The following is a 24,464-nucleotide window of genomic DNA, read 5'->3' on the forward strand; positions in this document are numbered from 1 at the left end:
ATGGAAATCTAAACCACTTTAATGCTGGAAACAAGGTTAACCCTGACGTTATCTCATTAAGCCCAAATCCTGCTTGATAGCACAGAACACAAGTCTGACCTTTTGCAGGTGCTCATTTGCATTTTCCTGTCTTTTTCTAGTGCCACCTGAGGGCACAGTGATCACAGCCATCCATAACAATTGGCTTTCAGACAATTGCATACAGAGATCTCCCCAGTTTCTTTACTGACAATATATAGTGCAAAGGATGAAATCCCCAAATTCTATGCTACTGTCCCCTCTGAAATATTATTGTTACATTGTTACTACACTCACTGGCAACTTTACTGGTTCATGGCACAGATTCAACAACGTGCTGAAAATGTTGATTCATATTGACATGACAGCGAAATGATTTGTCAGTTATAGATTCATGATGTGGTCCCCTTGCTCCGCCTTATTCCCCAAGGTACTCTGTTGGATTGAGATCTAGTGAATGAGCTCAGTGAATTCATTGCCGCCATCTGAATATGGGTACAACGTGGTCATAAAGCAGGGGTGGGCAATTCCAGGCCTCGAGGGCCGGTGTCCTGCAGGTTTTAGATCTCACCTTGGATCAACACACCTGAATCACATGATTAGTTTGTTACCAGGCCTCTGGAGAACTTCAGGACATGTTGAGGAGCTAATTTAGCCATTTAAATCAGCTGTGTTGGTTCAAGGACACATCTAAAACCTGCAGGGACACCGGCTCTCAAGGCCTGGAGTTGCCCACCCCTGTCATAAAGGGATAGACATGGTCAGCAACAATACCTGGGTGGACTGTGGCATTTACATGATGCTCAGTTGTTATTGAGGGGCCCAAAATGTGGTAAAAAAATATCCCCCACACCATTAAATCAGTAGCAGCAGCCTGAACTGTTGGTACAAGGCAGGATGGATCATCTGTTCATGTTGTTTATACCAAATGCTGACCCTACTATTGGAATGCAGGAAACTCTTGTCCAATTTTGGTGAATGATAGCCTCGGGGTTTAACACGTTGTGCCCTCAGAGATGTTCTTCTGCATACCTTGGTCATGAAAAGTGGTTATTTTAGTTACTGTTACCTTCTTATCAACTCTAAGCACTCCGGTCTTTCTCCTCTGACCTCTGGCATAAACAAAACAAACTGGGTATTTTCTCTGTAAACCTTAGAAAATCCCCACAGATCAGCAGTTTGTGAAATACTCAGAGCGGCCCATCTGGCACCAACAACCATGCCACATGGTTTCAGCAGGTTATCTTGACCATCTCTGTATTCCTACATGTCTGTTGAGTGGATGCCACATGATTGGCCAATTAGATATTTGCATTATCAAGTAGATGAGCCAGTGATGAGAATGAGTGATGACCCTCTGGAAAGCTCTTTTTAAACTCAGTCAAGTTAGCAAGCCTACTGAATATTCTCATTCATTACTAGTTACTTTTCAGATTAACATTTTACACTTAAGTAAATATTTAATAAGTTCAAATGCCTTATTAAACATTAAATCACTGGCTCCCTAGTAATAAAAGCATGGACATAAAAAAGCCTTGAAAATACAGAGAGCACTAATATCATGGCATTTCTTAAGTCAGTAGAAAAAATGCCCGGTTCATAAAGTGCCATGAGTTTGCATTTTCATCCTAACCAGTCAGTTTGCAGAATGCACCAATGAGCCAGGTCAAGATCTCAAGGGATGCTTCTATTGTGCACATTAACATGATCCAATACATGTATCACTTTATAGAACTGTACTTGCAAAGTCTTTCTGTGAATGTCATTAAGGGACTTTGTTCCAGGGCTTTAAATTATCAGGTCATGACGAGCCTGTAGCAGCCCTCTTTCAGTAATATCACTGCATAGACTCCTCAATGCATTCGAAAAACTCTCCTGAGGATGTTAGGGATGTTGACACATGATTTGTTAAGAGAGCTGGTCAGGTGGATGTGTATGTTGTTTCATTAGCTGAAAGGATTATTAGCCTTGTTAACTGCTCTGAATGCCACTGATTTCCCCGGGGCATGCTGGAAACACATGATGGGAGCATCCTGATGAGGCTGGGGCTTGTGATTAAATTAGTATTCAACTCCCCATAACCAATAAACCGGTCAACAGGTAATTAAATATGATTCAGTCCCAGGTAGCACTCGGGAAGAGTATACGCAAGATTTAACGATGCTGCATCAGAGTCCTAAAACAGATCATAGTCAGTGAGATGAAGTCAGCACTTCTCAAAATGTTGTGTCTGTTTTGAGTGAACAATGCAATCATCTTTTCAAAATTGCTTTTGAGAGAACAAATTTGTGCAGGTATAAATTATAAATCAAGGTTAAGTAAACATTTAACCCTGATGCCCTTGTTTAGCTTTGCTTTCTCACATCAGGTAACAAAGAGCCTCTAAGATTAGATTGGAAAAAGAAATGAAAAATCCCCAATTCCCACTTCGGGAATGACTTTTATCTGGCAGAACTAAAGGAAAACTCAAACTCTGTTTTTCTCCCTGAAGTTCTCTCTTTTTTTCTACAAACCTCTCCAGTGGATGTCCCACTGTCAGTGCCCAACTGTGTCTTTGTTCAGACTCCAATTATCTCTCATTTTCTCTTTAATCTACTCACTCTCCACTAGCTGCTTTTATCTCGCTAACATGAATGAAAAGTACCAAGTGATGTGGTGTCTGATCAACTGCGTTAACTGGTTTTAAAAGTGCTGCTTGATGTGTGTTGTCTGTTCACTGATGAACATAGTGTGGGTATTTATAACAGTGTGAAATAGTTTAGATGCTACTATAATCTATGGCCAGGCCTCGGCCTGCAGGAGCCTCGTGGGTGAATTCGGGGTGTAATGGACTGTCAGGTACAAAATTACACAGCTCAAAAAATTAAAGGAACATTGTGAAAACACATCAGATTTCAATGGAGGGAAAAAATCAATCTGGATAGCTATACTGATATCAATTGGATAAAAAAAGCTGTCGGGTCATTTGATGGAAATAAAAATGATCAACAGATGGCTGAATTGGAAGACACCCCAAACATCCGAATGAAAAAAATTTGCAGCAGTGATTCCAAATACACACACACACACACACACACACACACACACACACACACACACACACACACACACACACACACACACACACACACAGCACAGGCACCGTTACTGGCACGTTTTAATGTGCCACCCTGGAGCAGCAGCAATACCTGTGCAACCTCTATAGGTCCTCTGTAGGGTCCAGGTATTGGCGATTGCTGCAAAACTAGTGGGGAAAAAAAACAGTCAAAAAGATGAGGAGGGGAAGAAAATGTCATTGATCTGTAAAACGATTCCTGTTTTGGGAGTTCTCTCATTGCTCCTCTTCTTGTGCACCTGCTAATTTAATTAACACCAAAGCAGCTGAAACTGATTAACCACCCATGCAGATCAATATCCCAGAAGTTTAACTGACTTCTGATTACAAAATGTAAAGTTTTTGAGCAGTGTCTTTAGACAGTGACACAATTTTGTACACTATAACAGTGGACTTATTTTTTTTTTAAAGATGTGGTTGAAGTCCCTACTTTCAGCTTTCAGGGTTTAACAAAACCACTGCAAGTGCTTAGGAATTATTTTCAGTCTCAAAAATAATTCAACAATTGACTGACAAGATGTTTTGTGGCCAGGCGAGGCCTGTTCTCTCATTATTCTTTGGCAGATCACATCAATAAAAGCTCTGGAGATGATTCAAAGTTTGATTTGGTAGCTAATCACTGGAATATGAGGTTGTAAGAGACGTTGATAAGGTCAAAGAGGCCTTGACAACAAACTTGACAGCTGATCCATATAAATCATTTTAAATGATTTTCTCCAGTTTCTTAAAAGTAGCTTTGTAGTACTTTTTCTACTTACTTAAAAATAACACTCACATGGTGCTATTTATCATGTATGACTTACTGCTTTATTTGTTGTTGGATCTGAGGACAAAGGAGGATAATATGTGAACCTAAGATAGACAAAAAACCTTTAAAATAGACAAATTGGAAATTACATGGAAGGCAAATATTGTGTGTGATTTGGGTGAGTTTGCCCTGCAGCTGTAATGACTCCGGTAGTTCTGATGCTTTGTAGCACGGGTCATGGATACTCGAAGAAGAAAAACGAAACAAAACTGTATGGACGGTAGAAAATGGAGCATGTTTTCAGAGGCGATCTGTAAATTTAATGTATTCTTATGAAGACTGGATAAAATTTGAAGTTATAAAAAATTGAAAAAACAGCTAGAAATCTCTCGAGACATGAATAAATAGAACGCCAACCTTGAACCAAGAAAAACAGGAAGAAATCATCAGCCGTTTCACCCGTAGGCAAAAAATTTGCTTCAAAGTTTCTTCCCTGGCCCAAAGCAAAACTAATTTAAATCCATGTTTTTAAGTTAATCTGCTAATGAATACTGAATTTAGAACAGAAAACCTCCCTAACAGAGGCAGTATTTATTGTACATCTATGTGAATTCTTTCTATATTTATAATAAACACTGACTTCAAGTTAAAGTGTAAGAATATTTAGCAGATAAATGGTTTAACTTTATCTTAACTTTTTAACTATAAGTCATTTTTTTCACAAGTTTAAGCTTGTAAAATGTAATTTTCTGACATCTAACTACATAACTTTGGGATTTGGACTCGCAGTAAACACTGGGTATGTCTGCTTTTTTGTTGATGCTTGTTTGGTTCCAGCTGTTCAGATAATGAGTGTTTGCTTTAACCCTAAGAATTCTTTAAAATTAACCTTCCATTCCCTCAAATTAACCCTCACATTTATACTCATGTCTAAAAGTAAACAAACCATGGCAAAAAACTGTGTCCATTATTACATTTGCAGGGTTTATAATGAGCGTACAGACAAATGAACTGTGGTTGTTCAGATCAGAGAGCCTTTGGCTTTCCCTCGTGAACACCAGCCTGAACAGATGGATGCACATTTCTTTCTGACACGGGATTTGTTTTAAAAATCCATATTTGTGTGATCTTGCTTTGACACACAAAACATATAAACAATAGGCTTTTTAGAAAGTGTTTTTCATCTAGAAACAAATGCATCCTGACATATTTGGGCACACAGCCCCGTTGTGGACTCTGACATTACAAAACCCCTCTCCCTTTTTGTGTTTGGCAGAGCTCAGCCATTTTCCGTTCTTGCTTTAACATGCTAAATTGATTCATGAAACACTTTAATGCACCGAAGCATTTGATTTTATTGTTTCTGCCATGCTCTTTTAAGTACTTGTGCAACCTTGTCTTTGTGTGGCTTCCCGCTCTACCAAGGCAATCAGTGTGTTTACATAGAGTTTCTGATGCACTATGGCTGACCTGCCGGCAATTTCCGATTCCTAAATATCTGTTAAACGAACTAAGACTGAACGGAGGCTGAACTCCAGCCTGCAGCAGCTCCGAGAAGACAAAAAGGCGTGAAGAATACTAATTTACGTAAACCAGAAGTAACCCTTTTGGAAAACAGATAACTCTGTAAATGTAACTGCTCCTTATCTCTGAATTTAAACAAAACTGGATGTCCCTGTGAGTATAATTCCCTCAGTGTGCCCATTAATCATTCTTTCTTTTAACTTTGATGCATTTCTAAAGTAGAATATTATCTCTTTCCTTTAACCTTCATCCCACAGACCCTGGAGGAAAACGCTTTTTTAATCATGTCTCACAGATGCTTCTTTCTATCGTACCAATTTTTACGACTAATGATTTCATATCATTGGTTTCTTTTGCCATTTGGTGCTTTCTAAAAATTAACTGATGTATTGAGATTCTTGGGGACACTCAATTATATATATGCAGTTTTTTTAAAATGGAGCTCTTTTGAGTCCATGTTACCGTGTCTCCTGATTCAATGTATCCTACAGGATCAAAGGAGGACTGGCACACTATCATCAGGAGGCAGACACAGATGCAGCAGGCACACATTTTCTCGTGCTCTGTGGAAGATGACGCCCTATAGCATTAAAGCTCTACGTAAACAACATTCACGCCACCTTATCTACACATCAATAAAATGATTTTAAATCATATATGTTACCCTAATTGTTACAGGTGGCGATAGTATTCATCGTACTCTGTTAAGTACATTTTTAAAAACTTGAGAGTAAAAGCTCTTCATTGACAATTAAAGAGAAAAAAACTGAAATATCGAAAAGTGTGAAATCACACAGACTCTCAGTGAGTTCAAAGGTTCATTACAGCCACTGTAACGGTGTTAGATTTTCTTAAAAGCACTGATGCCTAGTAAAACCTGACCAGTGAGCTAAATTGGGTTTCGAGAGGATTTTTTTCAGCTGCTGTGGTGTGACTCCTTCTCTGTTCAAGCTTTTGTAATCATCTGAGACTGAATAGGGGAACATTTCTGTCGATAGTGCATGTTGCACAGATGTCAGCATCTCACCAGGCCACTGTACAATTGATCCAGCTTGATTTTCTTCAGGTTTTTGTGTAGGTGCCTGTGAGCTTCGGACTATATGGCTGCCCTTTTCATAAATTTTGCTTATAACATTCATGGACAAAATCTCGTTGCACAGTCAGGGGATGGATCAAATATGTCCAACTAGTGGGCTTCAGATTTGCGCTCCTGTTGAGCGGTGCCCTCGAGCGTGTAGTGGGACAGCAATGTAGCTGAGATGAGAATTCCCAGTTTTGAAGCCATGATTCTCAGGCAAACAGGTGGATTGCCTGCTCCAGGCCTCATATGGAGAAGTCAAGCATCTCAGTTCTTGTTCATGGTCAGGAATGACAGGCTGTTTGATGTCATTTCTGCAGCCATGCTCACCGTCCTGGTCTCTTTTGGTGAAGTGGGAGCAAAGTTAATTGGTGGATCATCTTCTGTTCTAACCACACCTATGTCCAAAAGAAACACTGAACTGACTGAACCTTCTCAGAAGAATGTCCCAGCAAACCTCTAGAGACCAGCTGAGGAGCTCAGTCAGTCGTTTGGGAGCGGCTCAGGGCAGAGCTGCTGTTCCTGCAATACAGGAACAAGTTAAAGAGGTTCGGGCATCTGTCCAGGATGCCTCCTGGACGGATCTCAGGTGAAGTGTTTTGGGCATGTCCAACTGGAGGGGAGACCTCAGGGCAGACCCAGGAAATGCAGGTTGGATTATGTTTCTTGGCTGAGGTGATTGCCTAAGTTTCCCCCAGGATGAGCTGTAGGCAGCGGCAGGGAGGGAGAGGGCAGCACAACTTACTGCTGTCTGGGATAAATGTTAGAAAAGCTATGGATGGATGTCAGATCTTATTCTTGTATTCTTATTATTATTTTAAATTCTCCAAAAGAATTTCTCAGATAAATAAAGAATAACTCATTGTATCTTACAGAGTTCAGAATGTCCTTAAAGACGACTCAGAGGTAACTTTCTACCCATCACAATAAATTACACATTAAAGAACTACTACTGCCATAGAGAACAGCAGATTGACAAGCTCAGAAACACAAAGCAAAAACAATATCTATTGGAATAAGTGTGCAGATAAGGAGGTAATTAAATGTCTCATTTTTAAACTTAAATAATTATATTCTAGTCTAGCAGTTTTTATTGGCTTGCTCAAAGGGGGTCATACGTTTTGGGCTGTTTTCTGTTGCTGTGATTTATTTGCTATATAAACAAAATTGAATTTAATTGGCTGGATGTGACTGGACTCACCGCTGCTGGGATAGATCTTATTTGCAAAAATCAAATAAATAAAGAAACATCCTGATACATTTTGGCACGCAGCCTACTTGTTGGCTTTAATTCTACAGTCTAGATGCCTTCTTTTGTTCAGGAGAGCACAGCATTTTTCTTCTTTAGTCATTAAACACTTGAATGCACTGAAGTATTTGATCTTAGAAAATATGGTCATGTTTTTAGCTTCAGTGTGGTCAACAACATGCTTCTGTCTACAACCTTTAAGCTCTTCTGTTTTACATAATTAGCTGTAAATATCATGAATGATGCTCACGTTTATAGACCAAATATTAAAATAATCAAACCCAAACTGCATTGTAACTCTATTCTTATGATTCTTCCGTTTTATTCAATTGTTGATCATTATTGTCTTTATTCTTTTATTTTCTAACAATCACATGTTATTAAGCTGTCTAGACAGCTCTTATTATCCAAAACTCTGGATCAGAGTGAGAAATTTCAAAGAAAAATGGATGTTTCAACACGATATTTAGTACAAATATGTTTGTTTGGCTTTACCACTTTCGTTCCTAACCTTAACCAATAACCATGTCAGTAATTTGGTATGATCTTTATGTCTTAATGTTCTAACCTTCTTATCAACGCATTTTGCTTAAGGCTAATTGTTAGCATGCTAACAAGTTAAATTAAAGTGAAGGACTTTTATCCTCTAAGGATCTACATGTAAGCAATCAGAGAACTGCTATTTCCATCTGCAGTAATTTATAACTGCCCATTTTCCAGGACCTTTTTTTCTGCATATTAAAGGGTGGGGACCCTTTAATATGCAGAAATTAAAGGCATAGGACATTTAAAACCCCAGCACAGAACAAAGAAGGTATCAGTGACAGCATATATGACATCGATTAACTCAGGAATAGTAGTAAGAGAAGGATCTGGTGCGTATGTGGGTTGCAAAGCAGCTTACAGAGATGTAACGTCATTATTTCAGCTGAGGTTGCAGATGCCTGAACTCCAACTATCCTCAGTTTTCATTCCCAGCAACTCTTCTTCTGATCCTCTGTTTCCTGCGTGATGCCCTTGTAAAACACATTAAGTGTCCTTGCTGTTCACCGGTGATACGCAAACAGGCTTGTCTTGCTCATCCGTACCACAAAAACACCCCAGCCGCTGCAAAACAATGTTTTCATTTAATCATTTCACATTAAAAACACACACTGTATGCTGCATCACAAAATGAGAAAACGCTGTCCTCCAATAACAACTGAAGCTGACGTAGACAGAAGAAACAGCCAGTGTCGGTGCCGGCGAGAGAAGAGACACATTTATGTTTCCCCCTGCAGGGTAGCTGAGGACTGTGTTCGTCTGAAGCCACAACATGAGATACACACATACAGCAGGTTGAGCCACAGATGGAAATCATAATTCAAACAGTCTAACAAAGCACTTGAATTCATTCCTACCTGTAATGTATATTACCATGATGACAGAGACCAAGCCAGGATGATCATGGGCTAGAAATAAAAAAAAAAACCCCAAACAAACAAACCCAAAAAACTCAGATACACTAAATCTTCCGAGTAGTATCACAAAAGCTTTTGGTGTGAAGCCACGATGTACTATGTAATGGTTGCTTTTGAGTACACTCAAGGTTCAGCTAAACCTGTACTGAAAAGCATGGGTCTTTCATTTTTAGCACGACATTCAACTACCTCAATAACATACTGGCCTACTTAGAACTGCTGAATGAGTAATATTCTTAAAGAAACGTGACATATATGCAGTCAATTGTGGACCTGGAGTTGACGTTTCACCAAAGTTCTTTTGAATAAGAGTTGCTTCAGGCATCTCTGCGTGGTACCCGTTTTTATGAAAGCCATAGAGAGAAAATAAAACACAATTATTTACACCATAACACAGCAGACCCTGTATCCTAACAAACATCCTAGCCAAATACTCCTCATAGTGCTTTTGTAATCATTTTTATAATCATGAAAATGGTTTAAAATTGTTAAGCTTGGGGATTTCTTTTGGCCGAGGACAAAACGATGCCATTCTTGATAAAATGGTAATAGCTGTCCAAAATTTCACCCTGACATTCTCTTAATGAAATAATGGTTTAACAACTCCCTGGCCGTATTCATTTACTGCAGTGTTTTGTACAAGGCTTGCTGTCTGGCAGACAAATAAATCCTCTGGTGAAGTGCAGCAGCCAGAAGCAAGTCCTTTATTCACATAAATTAAATGTAAGCATACGGCATCATTTTAAAGATGCCTGTAAAGAAGGGCTTAGCACTGCACGCAACAAACTTGCCTTCGAGTAAACTCGTTAAACAGAAACTGAAAGGTGAAAAGAATATGCAAAATGTGGGCTCCTAAATGTTCACACTGTTTTCAATAAACAAAGCAAAAAATATTAAGTTTTTTTCTCCCTCACACTTCACCAACTCCTACTACAAAGATAATTAGCTGCATATTAAAGAAATGATAAACTGCTCATTAGAATAGATTTCAGAGACGGTTTGGTCACAACCTGAACTATGATTTTAAACAACCATACGTTCAATCTGTACATTCGAAGTTCAATTTCTCACCTGGGCCCTTGTTACAGGCCTGTGCTGCAGATGGGGGGCGGGGCAAATGGCGCACATATAGAGTAAAGCAACACTGCAGTCCAACGTATGCATCAGCAAAGAGAGCAAGAGAGATCGACGCATGCAGTTTGGACAGTCGAAACCAATTTTTGTACAGTTCGTTTGGCAGTGAGCAACATATTTGTGTTATTTTACATAAATATGCTGCACAGGGATGAGTCCCCTTTATGGGTTATTGTCCCACCCAGTCACATTTTTTGTGTGTGCGTGCATATGGAGACTCAGACCCCACTGCGGGTTTGGCACAGCAGAGGCCACCCTCCCATTGCAGGGTGACAAAAAGTGCTGATAAGTCCAGCTGACAGCTCCTTCATCCCTATTAGTGCCTCAGACGGGGGGAGGGGTGTAACAGAGCAAAGCGCTGTCCTTAGACCAACCAGTGTTCTTGTCCTTGTCTCCTCCCCCCCCTTTTTAAGGTCCTGCAGGATGCTGTAGCGAAGGATGTAGCGCCACCTAGTGGAGGCAGCCGCTGGATATGTGTTGCTCTGAGGGGAAGGGAGACGGGCTTCAGCAGGCAATCTCCTCCAGGGTGCCCAGCGTTGTCTGCAAGGGGACAGTCACAGTGTGGCTGATGGACTCTGAGTGGTTTGCCACAGGGTCACAGGAACTCTGGGAAAAAGAGTGAAAGGCCAAGGGCTAGGTCACATTATAAAGTGGCACGATCCTACAGGTAGTATTTAGAATGACCAAACTTCCACCTGAACTCTGAAAACTGAATTAGTATAAGTATGCAAGGTCTGATCAAAAGGTTTTTACTTGACCAATAAGATGCACAAACCCTCACTGGCTTAATGTGTTTTCATTTCCTTAATCTGAATTCAGGAAAACAAAACAAATGATAAATCTGAGGTTATTGTACTCGGCCCTAAAAATCTTAGAAACATGGTGTCTAACCTAATACTAACTCAGGATAAAAACAATTAGTGATGCTATAACAAGTTGCTTACTGCATTTATTACTTAGGTTGGACTATTGTAAATATCAAGTTGTTCTAAAAGCTCCCTCAAAAGCCTTCAGTTGATCCAGAACGCTGCAGCGAGAGTACCGATAGGGACTAGAAAGAGAGAGCATATTTCCCCTATACTGGCTTCGCTTCATTGGCTCCCTGTTAGTTCAGAATCAAATTTAAAACCCTTCTTCTCACATTCAAGGTCTTGAATAATCATGTGCTAGCTTATCTTAAAGTCCTCATAGTACCATATCACCCCAACAGAGCATGTTGCTCTCTTTAAAAATAGTTTGGGAGGGCTCCCAGTTTGGATTTGGGAGACACGGTGTAATGCACCTAGGCTGCTGGGAAATTTGCATGATGCACTGTGAAGTGCAGAAGTTCACCACTTTTCATTTTTTGTGCATTTATATACTACTTTGCATTTACTCATCGGCTATCATTAAAGTCTGGCTCTCTCTTTATAGTATGTATTTTGTCCTGTCTCTCTCTGCTCTCTTCTCTTTCCATCATCCCCAACTGAGTGTAGTAGATGGCTGCCTCCTCCTGAGCCTGGTTCTTCTGGAGGGTTTTTTCCTATGTAATGAACCCTCTTGATGTGAGGGGAAAAGTGCTAACCTCTGCACTCACATAACTGGGAGTGCTAACCAGTAGACCAGCTAATTATTCCATTATTAAAACTGAAACTCAGTCATGACTGGATAACTTTGTTAGCATAGGAGATATGGATATACACATGAGCAATTTTTTCAGTTTTAATAAAGTGCAGCAAAACAAACAATAATAAATACACAAAAACTAAATAATAATAATAATAATAACAAAATCAATTAGCAAACAAAAAGTAATGTCTAATAAGTTGCTACTGAAAGCTGATAATTCTCACTGACTACTCTGCAGATATCCTCCTTCAAATTTATATTAAATTAGGGCACAGTTTGACAGTTCTGTCCATCAACATCATGGTACTCCTTATACTGTCGCTGACATTAGTAACACTAAAGACAGTGGTTGTTGCTGCTTGGTTTCATCAAGACATCTCTTTTGGAGCTAAGCTTTCCTGCCAAATTGCCATGACATGGTCAGAACACAGTCTTAGTCTTGCTTGGGTGCCCTTTCTACATGCTTGTGTGGAGGAGCAGGAATAGTGCACGGTTTGATATGCATGATCGGAGTGAGTGAAATTATACCAGATTTACATGCTCCACTTCCAAAGAGCTCTCAGTGAAGACGACTAACAAGAAAAAGTGTAAAGGTCACTCTTACCACGTCCTCTCCATGACTCTCCTCCTCCTCCTCTCTGCTTAGTAAGTCCAGTAGTCTGTCTTTCACCACCTGCAGATCAGAAAATAAAAATCAGAAACACTTAATTCCAACTGTTAGAGAAGATCTCTGAGAGCTCTTCTTGTAATTACTGACTGTAAAGAAACATTTGGTTTCAAGGCAAAAACGTAATTAGGTGGGAAATGTGGCAACAAAGTACGACATTACAATAAGCTCAGCGTGAAAGCAACAGCTTTCATGTTGAAAAAAGTTGCTTTAGAAATGCTTATGTCAGCAACATGAGGCCTTCTTATCCCCATAACCCCATAATATGGTCATTAAAATGAAGGAAAAATTCTTCAAAATGACTTTTTCTGTGTATCTGTAAAACCCTAGGGCAGGCGAAGACTGTTATGTGCTTATCAGAACCCCACGAAGCTGAAAGCAGCATGAGAAGCTCTAAAAAAAAGGCGCACAATAGAGTAAAGGTAATGGAAAAGTATCATCCCACAGTCCTTTATCTCAGCCAGAACCAGAGTGAATTTAGCTTTTGATCTGCTTTTTGTATCTGTGACATTGATTCTGTTGTCACCATTCACAATCAGGGCTCTGCCAAAAATCAAAAAAACAAAAATTATTAAACTCTATTGAGAGCAGGGCTGGTGTTCAGGATTTATTAGTCATTTCAACAGGTATATATGACAGTAAGAAATTTGAAACAGACCTCATACGCGTAGTCAAACAGCTCTAAGATGGTGAGGATGCTGGCTCCAATGAACAAACCCATCTGGCCACCAATATCACCTGTGGAAGGACAGAAGTACAGTACAGACACACCAAGAGAAATACAAAGCGAAGACACTCTTTTGTTTTTCTGGAAAGATCTTTGTGTCATGGTCAGGGGAAAGACTTGATTTGATTTACTTGCAACACGTAGGCACAGATAACGGGGACAGACAGGCAGAAAGAGAGACAATTTTTTTTTCATTGTGAAAACAGCCTGGTGTTATAAATTGCAAGAGGCGTGTTGCTACTGGTGAAATAAAGGATGTGACCCAGAAAGTCGAGCGACACTGACAGATCCATGGTTTTGATGGCTCATCAGATGGTGCTGCAGTTTGTTGGACCAAACTGATACAAAAGATATGTTAGGTCTTGAAAGGTCATTAAAATGACTAAAAAATTGCACTTTTTAGTGCATTTATTGCCTTTTAGAAAGTAGAAAAAGTAGAAAGGGATCATTTAATTTGGAAATAGTCTATCAGAAAGCTCTGCACCAATTCTGAAGCTGCTCAGGAGGAAAAAGGAAACAGCAGGGAGTGATAGGACACCTAAACAAAATGCAGGGCATGAACCACAGTGCTAACTACTAATGCCGACTTTATTGCTCTCTAAAACAGGTCTGCTATCCGTCCGCATCTAATATTGCTTTGGCACATAAGGGCAGAGATGCTGTCTGTGACGTCAGCAGCACCTGACTGAACGGCCATATTTGACATGGTTTATTTTCTTTGGTAGTTTTGACACCAGAATCCCAGAACATCTCAAACCATCACAGCTCGTCTCAAAGCCACTGGCCTTCATAAACTATATAATATGAAAACATAAACTTTACTGAGCTTCCTGTGTTCAATCTCTAATAAGGAAACATGGAGATTATTAATAGCTAAATTTATGAGGTATGTTGGAATTATCTTTTTAAGACAAGATGCTCCATTACCAATAAGTAAAGAGTAATTTAGCTACGGCGAACATCCTTTATATAAGAAATAGAAATAAATCTCAAAAATACAGTAACCTAACAAAAGCAACACATTTTATAACTTAAATATGAATCAAGTAAACAGTATAATCTATGAAAAATGCAAGATTTTATACATGCGTTCTGTTTGTTTTCCATATGAAATCCAGGTTTGGAAATCAAGGTAATCAATGAGCCCACCTACCCAGCAAGCCTGCCACCTCATAGGCTTTCTTCTGCTCGATGGTCTCGTAGTTTAAAGCTTCAAAGAACACATCCAACACCAAGATGTTGTCTCTGTAAAAGGTAACAGAAGGTCCATTTATTTTTCCTAATAAAACCCCACTTCAGGTAAAAACTTCAGTTAATAATAGTTCATTTATTTCAAGAGTGACTAGAGGAAAAACAACTTGCTTACTACCTTAATTCAGCTTTCAACAATCCCTGTTATCTACAACCTTTATTTAAAGCAAGAACAGAGAAAAGGCCAAGTGGTTTGCGCGGGTAATTCGCAAGGAGAAACTGCTTAACCTCTTTACAGGCAGAGTTTGGTTTTCTCCTTTTTTTGTCTGTCTCCCCTTCAAATGATCAATTCATAGACACAGTAAGCTCAGCTCCTTTTTTATTCAGTTGTAAAATGTCATGTTGCATATGTTTACGAGTAAACAAAGTGAACAGTTCTAATTAATCAACAAAAGCACATTAGTACTCATTGAACTGGGTTTAATTAAGGTTAAAGATAACTATAAATTATAAACTGTACCACAGGATCAGTTATAAGTGTAGGAATTTTGTATCTGGAAGCCATCATGCTTTAAAAGAAGTTTGTGTGTTTATTTTTTTCTCCGAAAAACTCGTCCTGAAGGTTCTCATCTATATTAGACATTATGGTTGCATCATGTTGCCTTGCACCAAATGGCATGTTTTCATTGTTCACAAACCCATAACAACTGACGTTATTTTCATTTTATGATAATAACATCTAATTTATATTCACAAATCCTCAGTTATGCACAACATATTCTGAAATCATCAGGTTGCTTGGCAACCACCTACCAATGGACTAAAATTATCTGATTTTTTTTTTTTTTTTTTGCCTTCATGCACTTTCAGCTACTTATCACACCTTATTCTGTCAACATCTGCAAAAGCTGAATTACTGTATACACTATAACATCATCATGTTGCCTAACAACACCATGCTAACGGGCTACAATGGCCTATGTTTTGTGTCTATAACACCTTATACATACATAGTGTCATTTCCAACAGCAATAACAGGACAAACTGTAGCATGGTTATGTACTAATTACTATAATATAGCAGATGATAAGGAGCGTTATCTACTCACGTGATGTACTTCTCTGACTTGTTGAACTTTTTCTGCAGGTAGCGGGCTGAAGTCTTGCTGGGGATTTTGACCATGGATAACTCTTTGTTGTAGCGGGTCATGTTGCATGGCGTCCTGCACATGCAGTTACTGCTTTCCACAGCAGACAGTTTAGCTTCATAAAGATGTGGTTATGGAGATGGGGGGGAGCGTATTTAAATTTGAAATTTTAAAAAAAGGAACAGAATGACAGAGGATGGGATGAGCATGATTGACACAAGAAAAAAACGTTAGATTCCAATTCCTGACATCGTCAGAAATCCAATCTGAAGGCAGCAAATGGACCAAACTGGCTCATATCTACCTGAACAGTGTTTTCATAAAGAGTTTCATAAAGTATTGATTGTGGGTGTGAGGCTCCTGATGTGTTTTTGAATATTAAACTGACAATCTCCGCATTTTTTTAAGCCCTTCATCCCACAGGCATTTCATATCAAACTGGCAAAAACGACTCATCCCATTTATTTAAAGAACCTTTGCCCAGACCGAAGTGGTGTAATAATAAATTTCAATAAAAATGTCCAGGAAGTGAGTCATCTGCACAAAGCGGTCGATATATTAATCTAATATTGTATGAGAAAATCAACTCACCGTTGAGACTACAGAATATATATCTCTTATTACAAGATATAATAAAAGACTAAAATAATGTCTATACTATAGGAATTGTCCCCTGGGATTGCAAACCCTTTTCTTTGCCCTGCTCAGAGGATAGTGCTTTCTGGGATTTTTAGTGGGGCTTACTGTCCTTTCTCAGTTATCTAATGGTGAGTGGCCACAAAAGTTCATAAAAGCCGTTTGCTTATATTAAGGTATAGAGCAGTAACTGACTGCAAATACATCTAGACTTGGGCCCAAATGCTTTTTTAAACCACTGAGAGCGAGAATAGTGGACAGTGAACAGCATAGAGAACGAAGAGTGAGAGCAGCATTTGTGCAGACAAACAATGAATCAGAGAAATAAACTAGTTTGCTTGTTTCACTAAAGTGATGTTCTGAAGGACAAAACCCACCCACACCTCCACATAACCCCATTTTTATGTATGAAGTTTAAGTTTATCCAGTCCACAGTAGTCACTCTGCTCTCAATTGTGTGCGCACTGTAGAAGCACCAAAAACAGCAGTTCCCTGAGTGTCCAGCTGAAGCTCCAGAACTCAATTCCTGATGTTAAAATGCTCAAAATGATGTTTAACGTCACAGAAGAAGAAGAAGAAAAAAAAAACATGGTTACAGCCTAATACAAAAACAGTTTTGGTCTCTGCCTCTTCATAGGAACATACAGAGTGATTTTGAAACTCACCCTTTTTAACCCTTTTAAACTTAATGCCAACTCAGGCAGCTGTAGCTGATATCCATCTTTAAGACACTAAACTGGATCTCTAAATTGTGCTTGTGGTTTTGAAGCCTTTTCTGGATGATTATCTGGATACCTGGCTGTATTGTATTTGGAAGTATTGTATTTATAGTACTTTTTTTTTAACTTTGATACTTAGTAGTTGGCAGGATCTGTATCTACACGATGCACCCACATTGTTCACTGATGTAGCCTGCTAACCCGACATTCTAATGTTAACTGATAAATTCACCCTTTCATTTAAATGTGGTCACTTCTGACTACACATTATTGAGGTACTGATACACATTTTTACTTTTTTAATAGTTACTATAGTTTCCAACTGCAAACCAACACAATTATTTGACTGACGACTTTTACTATTCTTTTCCTTGCTCGTCTGGCATTATTATAACTAAAATTAGAGGTCACACGTGCTGTACGTACAAACACCGGCATAGAAATCAGCATAAACGCCTGCCCACATTTAAAAAGTTCTATTGTGTTATGTGGATGTTTACTCAATCAAGCCCTAATGAAAGTGAATGTCATAATTAGTGTCACAGAGAAGAAATTATAAAGCATCAAACATAACCATGTGCTCTGTGATACACCCTTTACCCTGACGGAGACAAAGTCCTGATGCAGAAACATCAAGCTCTACTCAAGCTTCTGCTTTGGCAGACTCGGAGGAAAAAGTACTTGAATACACCGAATGAGGTTGTGTGAAGTCCACAGCCTCCTATATAACACCGACTCTCTCAAGAGTGATGGTAATATCAAGCAATGTTTTTTCAAATAAAAGGTTCTCAGGTACTGAGACTGCTCACCCATCAATCTCTTAAAGTCAGATTTTCTAAAATTGTTTAAATAGAGCTCATTGAATTTTGCCAGAGATTACTGAACTCTTTTTCCCACAATGAAAAAACTTCTCTTTTCAGAGCTAAAAATCGTGGGAGTTAAAAAAAAAACTGTCAGAATGGAAAAGAAAGCAGAAGTTAACATAGTCAGACCTTTTTTCTGACCAAGGCAGCGCTGTGGCAGGCCCGCAGATCACAGAGCAGGAGGCAGATATTCCCCACGGTGCACTAATAGCTGGCGGGACCACACAGTCACGTAATTGCAAGAGGAAATTCAATATGGCTTCACAGTGGTCTCTTATTCTTATTCAAATGAGACGTTATTGGATACATGAGAGCAAGGCCTCATGCATTCGAATGATTGATTTCTTTGTCTAAGCCTATAACCTTTGTCCAGCTTCTCCACTCTTTTTCTCATGAACATTTTAATCTAAAATGTGAAATTACTATAATGCATTTCCTTCTGATAAATTTCATAATTTTCATAATGCTAGCATTAACAGCTAGTTATACATTACCTGACAAAAACTACGAACATGCTGCTTTAAGAAGCAGCTACATGAGAAACTGAAGACCATTTCTGCCTGGATTTATAGTTTTAAGCCATCTACATTTCCTCAAAAGCAAAGACAAGCAAGTTGTTCACAGACAGCAGATGCAACTGTCTCCTATTAAAATATATTTTCAAGGCTACTTCAGGACTTGAGTGACGCAGTTATATGGGTAAAGAAACCCAATCAAACTCTGCTGTGTGAAATCTCCTGTGGTGGGTATAGCAAATTGGCAGTTGGACTTTAAACTTGAATTCATTTGCATTCAATGATCCAAGCTGAGTAAGTGAGTGTGTTGGAATTATGAAAGCCTCACTGTTCCAAAAATGAAGCCAATTACAGAAGAGAGAGTAAAAGAGCTGTCTGGAATATGCACCTAAGCCTTGTGCACTCCATGATCGTACCATGTAACTTGTGCTTTCGAGTGCATGCTAACAAAATATGGGCGAGTTGCACTGAGGGCTCTCGTGGTGTGGGAGTGCTGCAGCTTGGTGCTGATTGCCTCAAAGTTTTGTTGGACTGTTTTGTCTATTCCTTGCTTGCCAGAAATAATTTATGATGAGATGAGAAAAGGTGGGGGCTGAGCAGGGAGAAAGCTGTAGGATGAGAGCAAGTATTGCTGATGAACTCCCACTGGCCAGCAGTTGAGGTTGATAAAGGTCATCATTACTCATTGTGCTTCTGAATCTAGTTAATATTCAGTGTATCTATGTACTCGCTCAGTGTTTATGCGCTTTTGTTTACCATAAAAATATATTAGATTTGAATTAACATGGCTATCAGTGGCTTTGGTTAACAGTTTCAGGTGTGCCATGATGTCTTAATTACTAGTCTTCCCCCCCCCCCCAGTAACAGTGGAAATGTCTTGCATTGCAAAGGTCTTTGAGTCTTTAAACTGCAGTGGGACAGCGGAAAACCAAGCCAGACATGATGTGCATCAAATTCACAATTCTTATTGTGTTTGTTCTGTTTCTCAGTTCCTTTCAAGAGGAACTTTTAGCCACATTCCCACTTCCTACATTTTTTGTTTTCCCACTGGTCCGCGTTCAACGGGGCACATCCAAAACTCATAACTTTTTTTGCTACGGTTCACAGGTTGAACAGCACATAGACAGTGGTGAGCTATAGGTTTTTCTGTGGCATTTTTGCTTGCCGTTCAGTGGGGATGTCAGAAGCGTTAAACTATTAGCAGAAAGATGCTCATAAATCCCTGGCGTATAAAAAAGGCGGCGCACATAATGAATGAGCTGCCATAGGTGCAACCTTGGGTAACATACCAGGGCACCACCATTTCTCTTTTTTTTTTTAAAAAAGAAAAAAAAAAAGAACATGCTTCTGTGTGTCTTGATTTCCCTGCAGCCCTCCACTGACCTGTTTCCCATTTACTCATTTTCTAAGCATCTATTCAGGTCTATGTTTACCTTCTCGGGGCTACACCGTTGCTGTCCTTCATGCTATTTATTCTTGCAACCTAGCCTCCGTCATTGTTATCATTTCTTCTGTATGTAGTTCCATCATAGTGAGCTCCAAACACCAACCTTTTTTATGCATTTTAAAAAAGAAGACACATTGAAAAGGTGACAGATGATTTTTTTTTTCCTAATTAAAAATGGGCTTCTCACCACCACAAGCATTAGATTGTTGTTGTTGCATAGACTATGTTTAGTCAGATGTTGTATAATTGTCCTTCTTTTCTCTTGTCAATGTGTTTACATGCATTTATGCATAAACTCAGAGAAGGCCTTTGCTACTGTATGCGAAAAGATAATTACCAAGTGTCTGTCCTCATCTTCCTTACTGATGCATTCACTCTCTCAGGTACAACGTGGGGACTTAACGTTCATTGTATAGTTACATTAGCTATGGAGTAGACTTTTTAACAGTGCTGCCAGGTTGATTAGCTGCTGTAGTTTTATATTCCTTAAAGTTTGGTATTTAGGTGTTGTGCGTGCCTATTAGTGTTTCAATGAACTTGCTACACATAAGCTCCACCTCTAGCCTAAACTGAACTCTAACACTGCAGTCCCTGTCTTGCTAGCACACCCTAACATGACAATCATATATAGGAAACGGGGTGAGAAAACACCTTGTGATCTAGCGGGCTTGAAAGGCTATTGCTTTTCAGGATATTTAGTCTAGATAAAATCACAAAAAAATCAATACTGCCTGGCTTGTGTGTCAATTTGGTAAGATATCAGACAGATGTATTTGCAGAAGCATTTTCATAGGAAGTCGTTGGATGAGCCTACACTTAATAAAACTGGCAAAGTTAATATAAATCTTGACTCTGAAAAAGTGAGCCAGGCCTGTCAGAACTTTTTACATGGTCGTGTCTTTTAGCTCAATGCAGGAAATATGACGCATTATCTTTCTGACCATCCAGGCATTAAATTGAACTCTTACACTGCAGTCCCTGTCTGCTCTGATGGTGGTTACAGACTTGATGAGCCCTTCACGCACAAGGGGAAATATTAAGATGACTCCTCTTGATTAATTTAAAAACTTCATAAGTGACACATACACTTACAATATAATAGACAGAAACTTTTGACGCCTTAGTGGAAGAGCAGCATTGTCTCTGCAGAGCCTATGTTCTCTTACAAGCAGGATGCGCAGTGTGACGGTGGCAATCAGTTGTTGTCCATGTGTTTTACCACATTACTCTTAACCTGAGCTGTTTCCCATTTAAAATTCTCTCCAGTGTTGCTTACTTTTAAATCAGGTTTAGCATTAAAGCTCTGTGTCAACAGAAAAAATAATCCTAATCCTTTGCTGAGGCAAAAATTATATGTAAACCAGCATAGGCTACATGTGTATCATCTTGAATCCCAAGTGTGTGTATCCAAACAGACTTACCAAGGGCAGGCTCAGCACAGTCCTTGTACTGCTCAGGTGTGCAGTACGAAGCATCTCCTAGGAGCAGTTTAAATAAGACACATTAGAAGAGGTGTTGACCCAGTGGTGTTTAAACATTAAGTTCTTGAAACCCTTGCACCATAAACACATAGATAAATGAATCAATCTGCAAGGCACAGCACCTTTTCCCCTGCCAGACACATAATCCCAGGGCTTTTTAAATGCCAACACCTGATCCAGCATTGACTTATCATATCATTATGAGGCCTCTCAATGGAGTTAAATCTCATAAAACCGTGCTGAAAACTCTTGCTGATGAATTCGTGCTCAATACCACATCACCTCTACTTTGATGTTTTTCTGCCCAGTCCTGTCAGAACAGCAGGGGAGCTTACCAGGCATGTGCACCATCCTGCAGTTGCAATTCTCCACTATGTAGCGTGTTTCACAGTCGATCCTGCAGGCAGTTACACTGTAGACCTGGAAAAAGCCAGACTCCAGAGCTTTCGACTCACACTCGCCCCATGGGGGAGGCAGGTAGGTCAGCTAAAGGTAGGAAATAAAGTGGAGGTTGGTTAAGGATGGATGTCTTTGGAGGCCTGTGGTATTACATAGTAATAATACATATAATGATGTAGGCCAAGACCTAAGAAAGAAAAGGACCTACACCTATTTATAGATTTTTATTGACATTTCTATTGTGCCTGTATGCATCATCAGTTTGAAAATATTCAAGATTTTTATGCTATTTTTTTTTTTGAAAGACACTTTTCAAAACCTGCAGATACTCAACAACCATCCACAACGCGGTCTGATAGTGACAGCAGCTCTACAAAACACCTTCCTCGGCTGCTGAAATCTAGCCAAGTCGGAAAAGCAGAAGAGCCTCGCAACAAACCAGGCGGTGCAGAAAACAATTCAACAGATAGTCTGTCTGGGAAAAAAACCCCACATCACCCAGACACGGGAGTACAACAACTCCAAATGTTCTCCTCCTGCTCCTGCAGCTCTGAGGACTGGGACAACAGATGAGAAACGAGGGACACCGGGCTGAGCAGCGTGGAGGCCCATCTGCTCCACAACAGAGGCAGTGAGGTCCAGCCGTGCACTGTATCCATCACTCACCACCCTCTGCTCCTTAGTTCCCTTCATTGTCATCACAGCGCATCCCAAGAGAAGCAACGTGCTCTGCCAAAAGACCACTTTTTTTTTTTTTTGGATGAGACAAAATGCTACTGCCTGCCAGGTGAAATTTGGCCACAGTCTGCTTGTTAGCGGTGACAGAATTTAAAAACTCTGCCTTGCTATCAGGTAATGTTGTATCTCGGCTTCCAGACAGACCTAATTCTGTATTTCTTGGAGATACAATCATTTTACCAGCAATTAGAACAATAAATTCAAACACAATCCAAACAACAATCTACCATGTTGAATGTTTCATAGCCCAGAAGCCTCTAGCCATTTCTGGGCAGGTAAGAATGTCTCCTGCAATAATTAAACATGTCCTGCATGATGGCTGGAGGAAGCGTGAGCAATGGCTACAAACACCCAGGCATTATTAATTTGTTAGAGATTTACAAAAGGTGCCCCTCATCCTTAACCTTTAAAACCACCTTCACACCTCAGCTAATCTTCACTTCTGGCCTAATTAGAGTCAGCTGAGGCTGATTCAAAATCTGATTATTTCTAGTAATCACATAATCTAAGGTGCTCAATATCACTTTTCACTGCGTTGAGACCTGCTGACCTGATTATGTTTCATCTAATAAGAGCTGAGGCCTGCGCCCCAGTCAAAGTGTTACTAATCAATGTTCCATTCCCCTTGTTATACCCCAGCAATGCAATTAGGCTTTACAACTTAGTCAGCAAAGAAAAAAAAAGTTTACAACAGGGTGGGCTACAATAAATTAGTGCCGGTTGAGTGAGCTGAAAAGCAAATTTGAGAGTTGTGGCTTAAGCCTGACCTCAACAAATCAGAAGCAAGTTCCAAAATTTGCACTTATCCATGTTATTTTTCTTAATTCTAATGCTACCACGGCAAACTGCAGCATAATGACTTTGAGCAATGGAATAATAGTATAATGAAATATTTTTTTTATCCTTGGGAAGAATGACTCTGACAATGAAGGGGACGCCATGCCCTTTTAGCTTCAGCTAAAAGCCCACAGTAGGGCGATTTCTGCATCCGGGGAGCTTAAACTCGAAATTGCCCTGCTCCATATGAGGGCTCATTCATCCCTCACTATGTATTTTGTGCCTCAACACACTTGATTAAAGCTGCTTTGATCTCCGCCTAATATTATTAACCAAAAATGAGTTCATTTATAGTCTTTGTCAGTCATTTTAACATGAAAACTGATTGGTATCCATTACAAATATTCACTAATCACCAAGCTTCTTAACATACTCCACAAGGCCTCATTCCAAATCATTGTCCCAAATTACCCTACTCAATCATCATTATCCTGATTGTTTTGGGACATATTTTAAAATGCCCTCCAGGTTTACGGAGAAAAAGCTTGAAAAGACAGGTGGGAACTGCTCAAAGTGGTAGGTTTTTCCTCTCAGACTCCTGATACAAAGTTCTGCATTAATTAGCTGGAGTGGTGTTTCCCACCGTGCAGGCTTGTGGAGAGGGACAGTGTTTTCGCAGCAGGCAGGCAGGAAGAGCAGGGGCTGTCTTCACCCTGCCAGTCACAGAACTGGGCTGACAGATGAGCTGAGACAGAAGCCCTGGAGGCTCATTGCCCAAGAGGCTGAACCATCCCTGGATAGATCTCCTCCTCTCCTTTCTGCCTCTCACTGAAGTCTCTCTTTGTTGCACCGCAATGAGCTGTGATTTAAAGAGGCAAGGTTTCAACTACATTTTGTTCACGATAAGTTCCTAACATTCACGCTGGAATACCTTACTGATTTACTTTGGCCTCATTTTCCAATGTGCTGGGCATTGCTAACATAATTTTGCTGGATTGGAAAATATAACAACAAAACAGAAAACAGCACTACAAGTCCTGTCTCCGATATATTTAGACCATTGTTTTTTTTTTTACTTTTCTGCATTACCATCGTGGCATATTTCACACACCTTATTTAGTTGTTATCAGATCCATAAATATTGCTGGCAGGTGCCCTCCTCTGCCTTCAGTAAGGTTGAGTATACTGTCATTGTCCAGTCTACTCAGTGATAAGACAGCAAG

The 24,464-nt window shown here is 39.7% G+C and overlaps 1 protein-coding gene across 4 annotated transcripts in view; it reads right to left on the bottom strand.

The window, feature by feature from the left end:
* Positions 1–8,840: 8,840 nt before the first annotated feature.
* Positions 8,841–24,464, bottom strand: part of asic2 (acid-sensing (proton-gated) ion channel 2) — a 445,366-nt gene continuing 429,742 nt past the window's right edge. For all 4 annotated transcript variants that reach the window (XM_085271939.1, XM_085271940.1, XM_085271938.1 and 1 more), the window contains 7 exons: positions 21,663–21,813; positions 21,268–21,324; positions 15,628–15,781; positions 14,482–14,573; positions 13,260–13,339; positions 12,539–12,607; positions 8,841–10,932 (listed from right to left, as the gene is read on the bottom strand). In XM_085271939.1, the coding sequence (XP_085128065.1) occupies positions 10,831–10,932; positions 12,539–12,607; positions 13,260–13,339; positions 14,482–14,573; positions 15,628–15,781; positions 21,268–21,324; positions 21,663–21,813 (705 nt within the window). In that variant the 3' untranslated portion in view covers positions 8,841–10,830. The remainder of the gene's footprint in view (positions 10,933–12,538; positions 12,608–13,259; positions 13,340–14,481; positions 14,574–15,627; positions 15,782–21,267; positions 21,325–21,662; positions 21,814–24,464) is intronic.

The sequence above is a fragment of the Mchenga conophoros genome, linkage group LG4 (assembly GCF_057382185.1).
Source record: "Mchenga conophoros isolate Kocher_MC1m ecotype Shallow Benthic linkage group LG4, M_conophoros_male_GT1.1, whole genome shotgun sequence".
Taxonomy (NCBI): Eukaryota; Metazoa; Chordata; class Actinopteri; order Cichliformes; family Cichlidae; genus Mchenga; species Mchenga conophoros.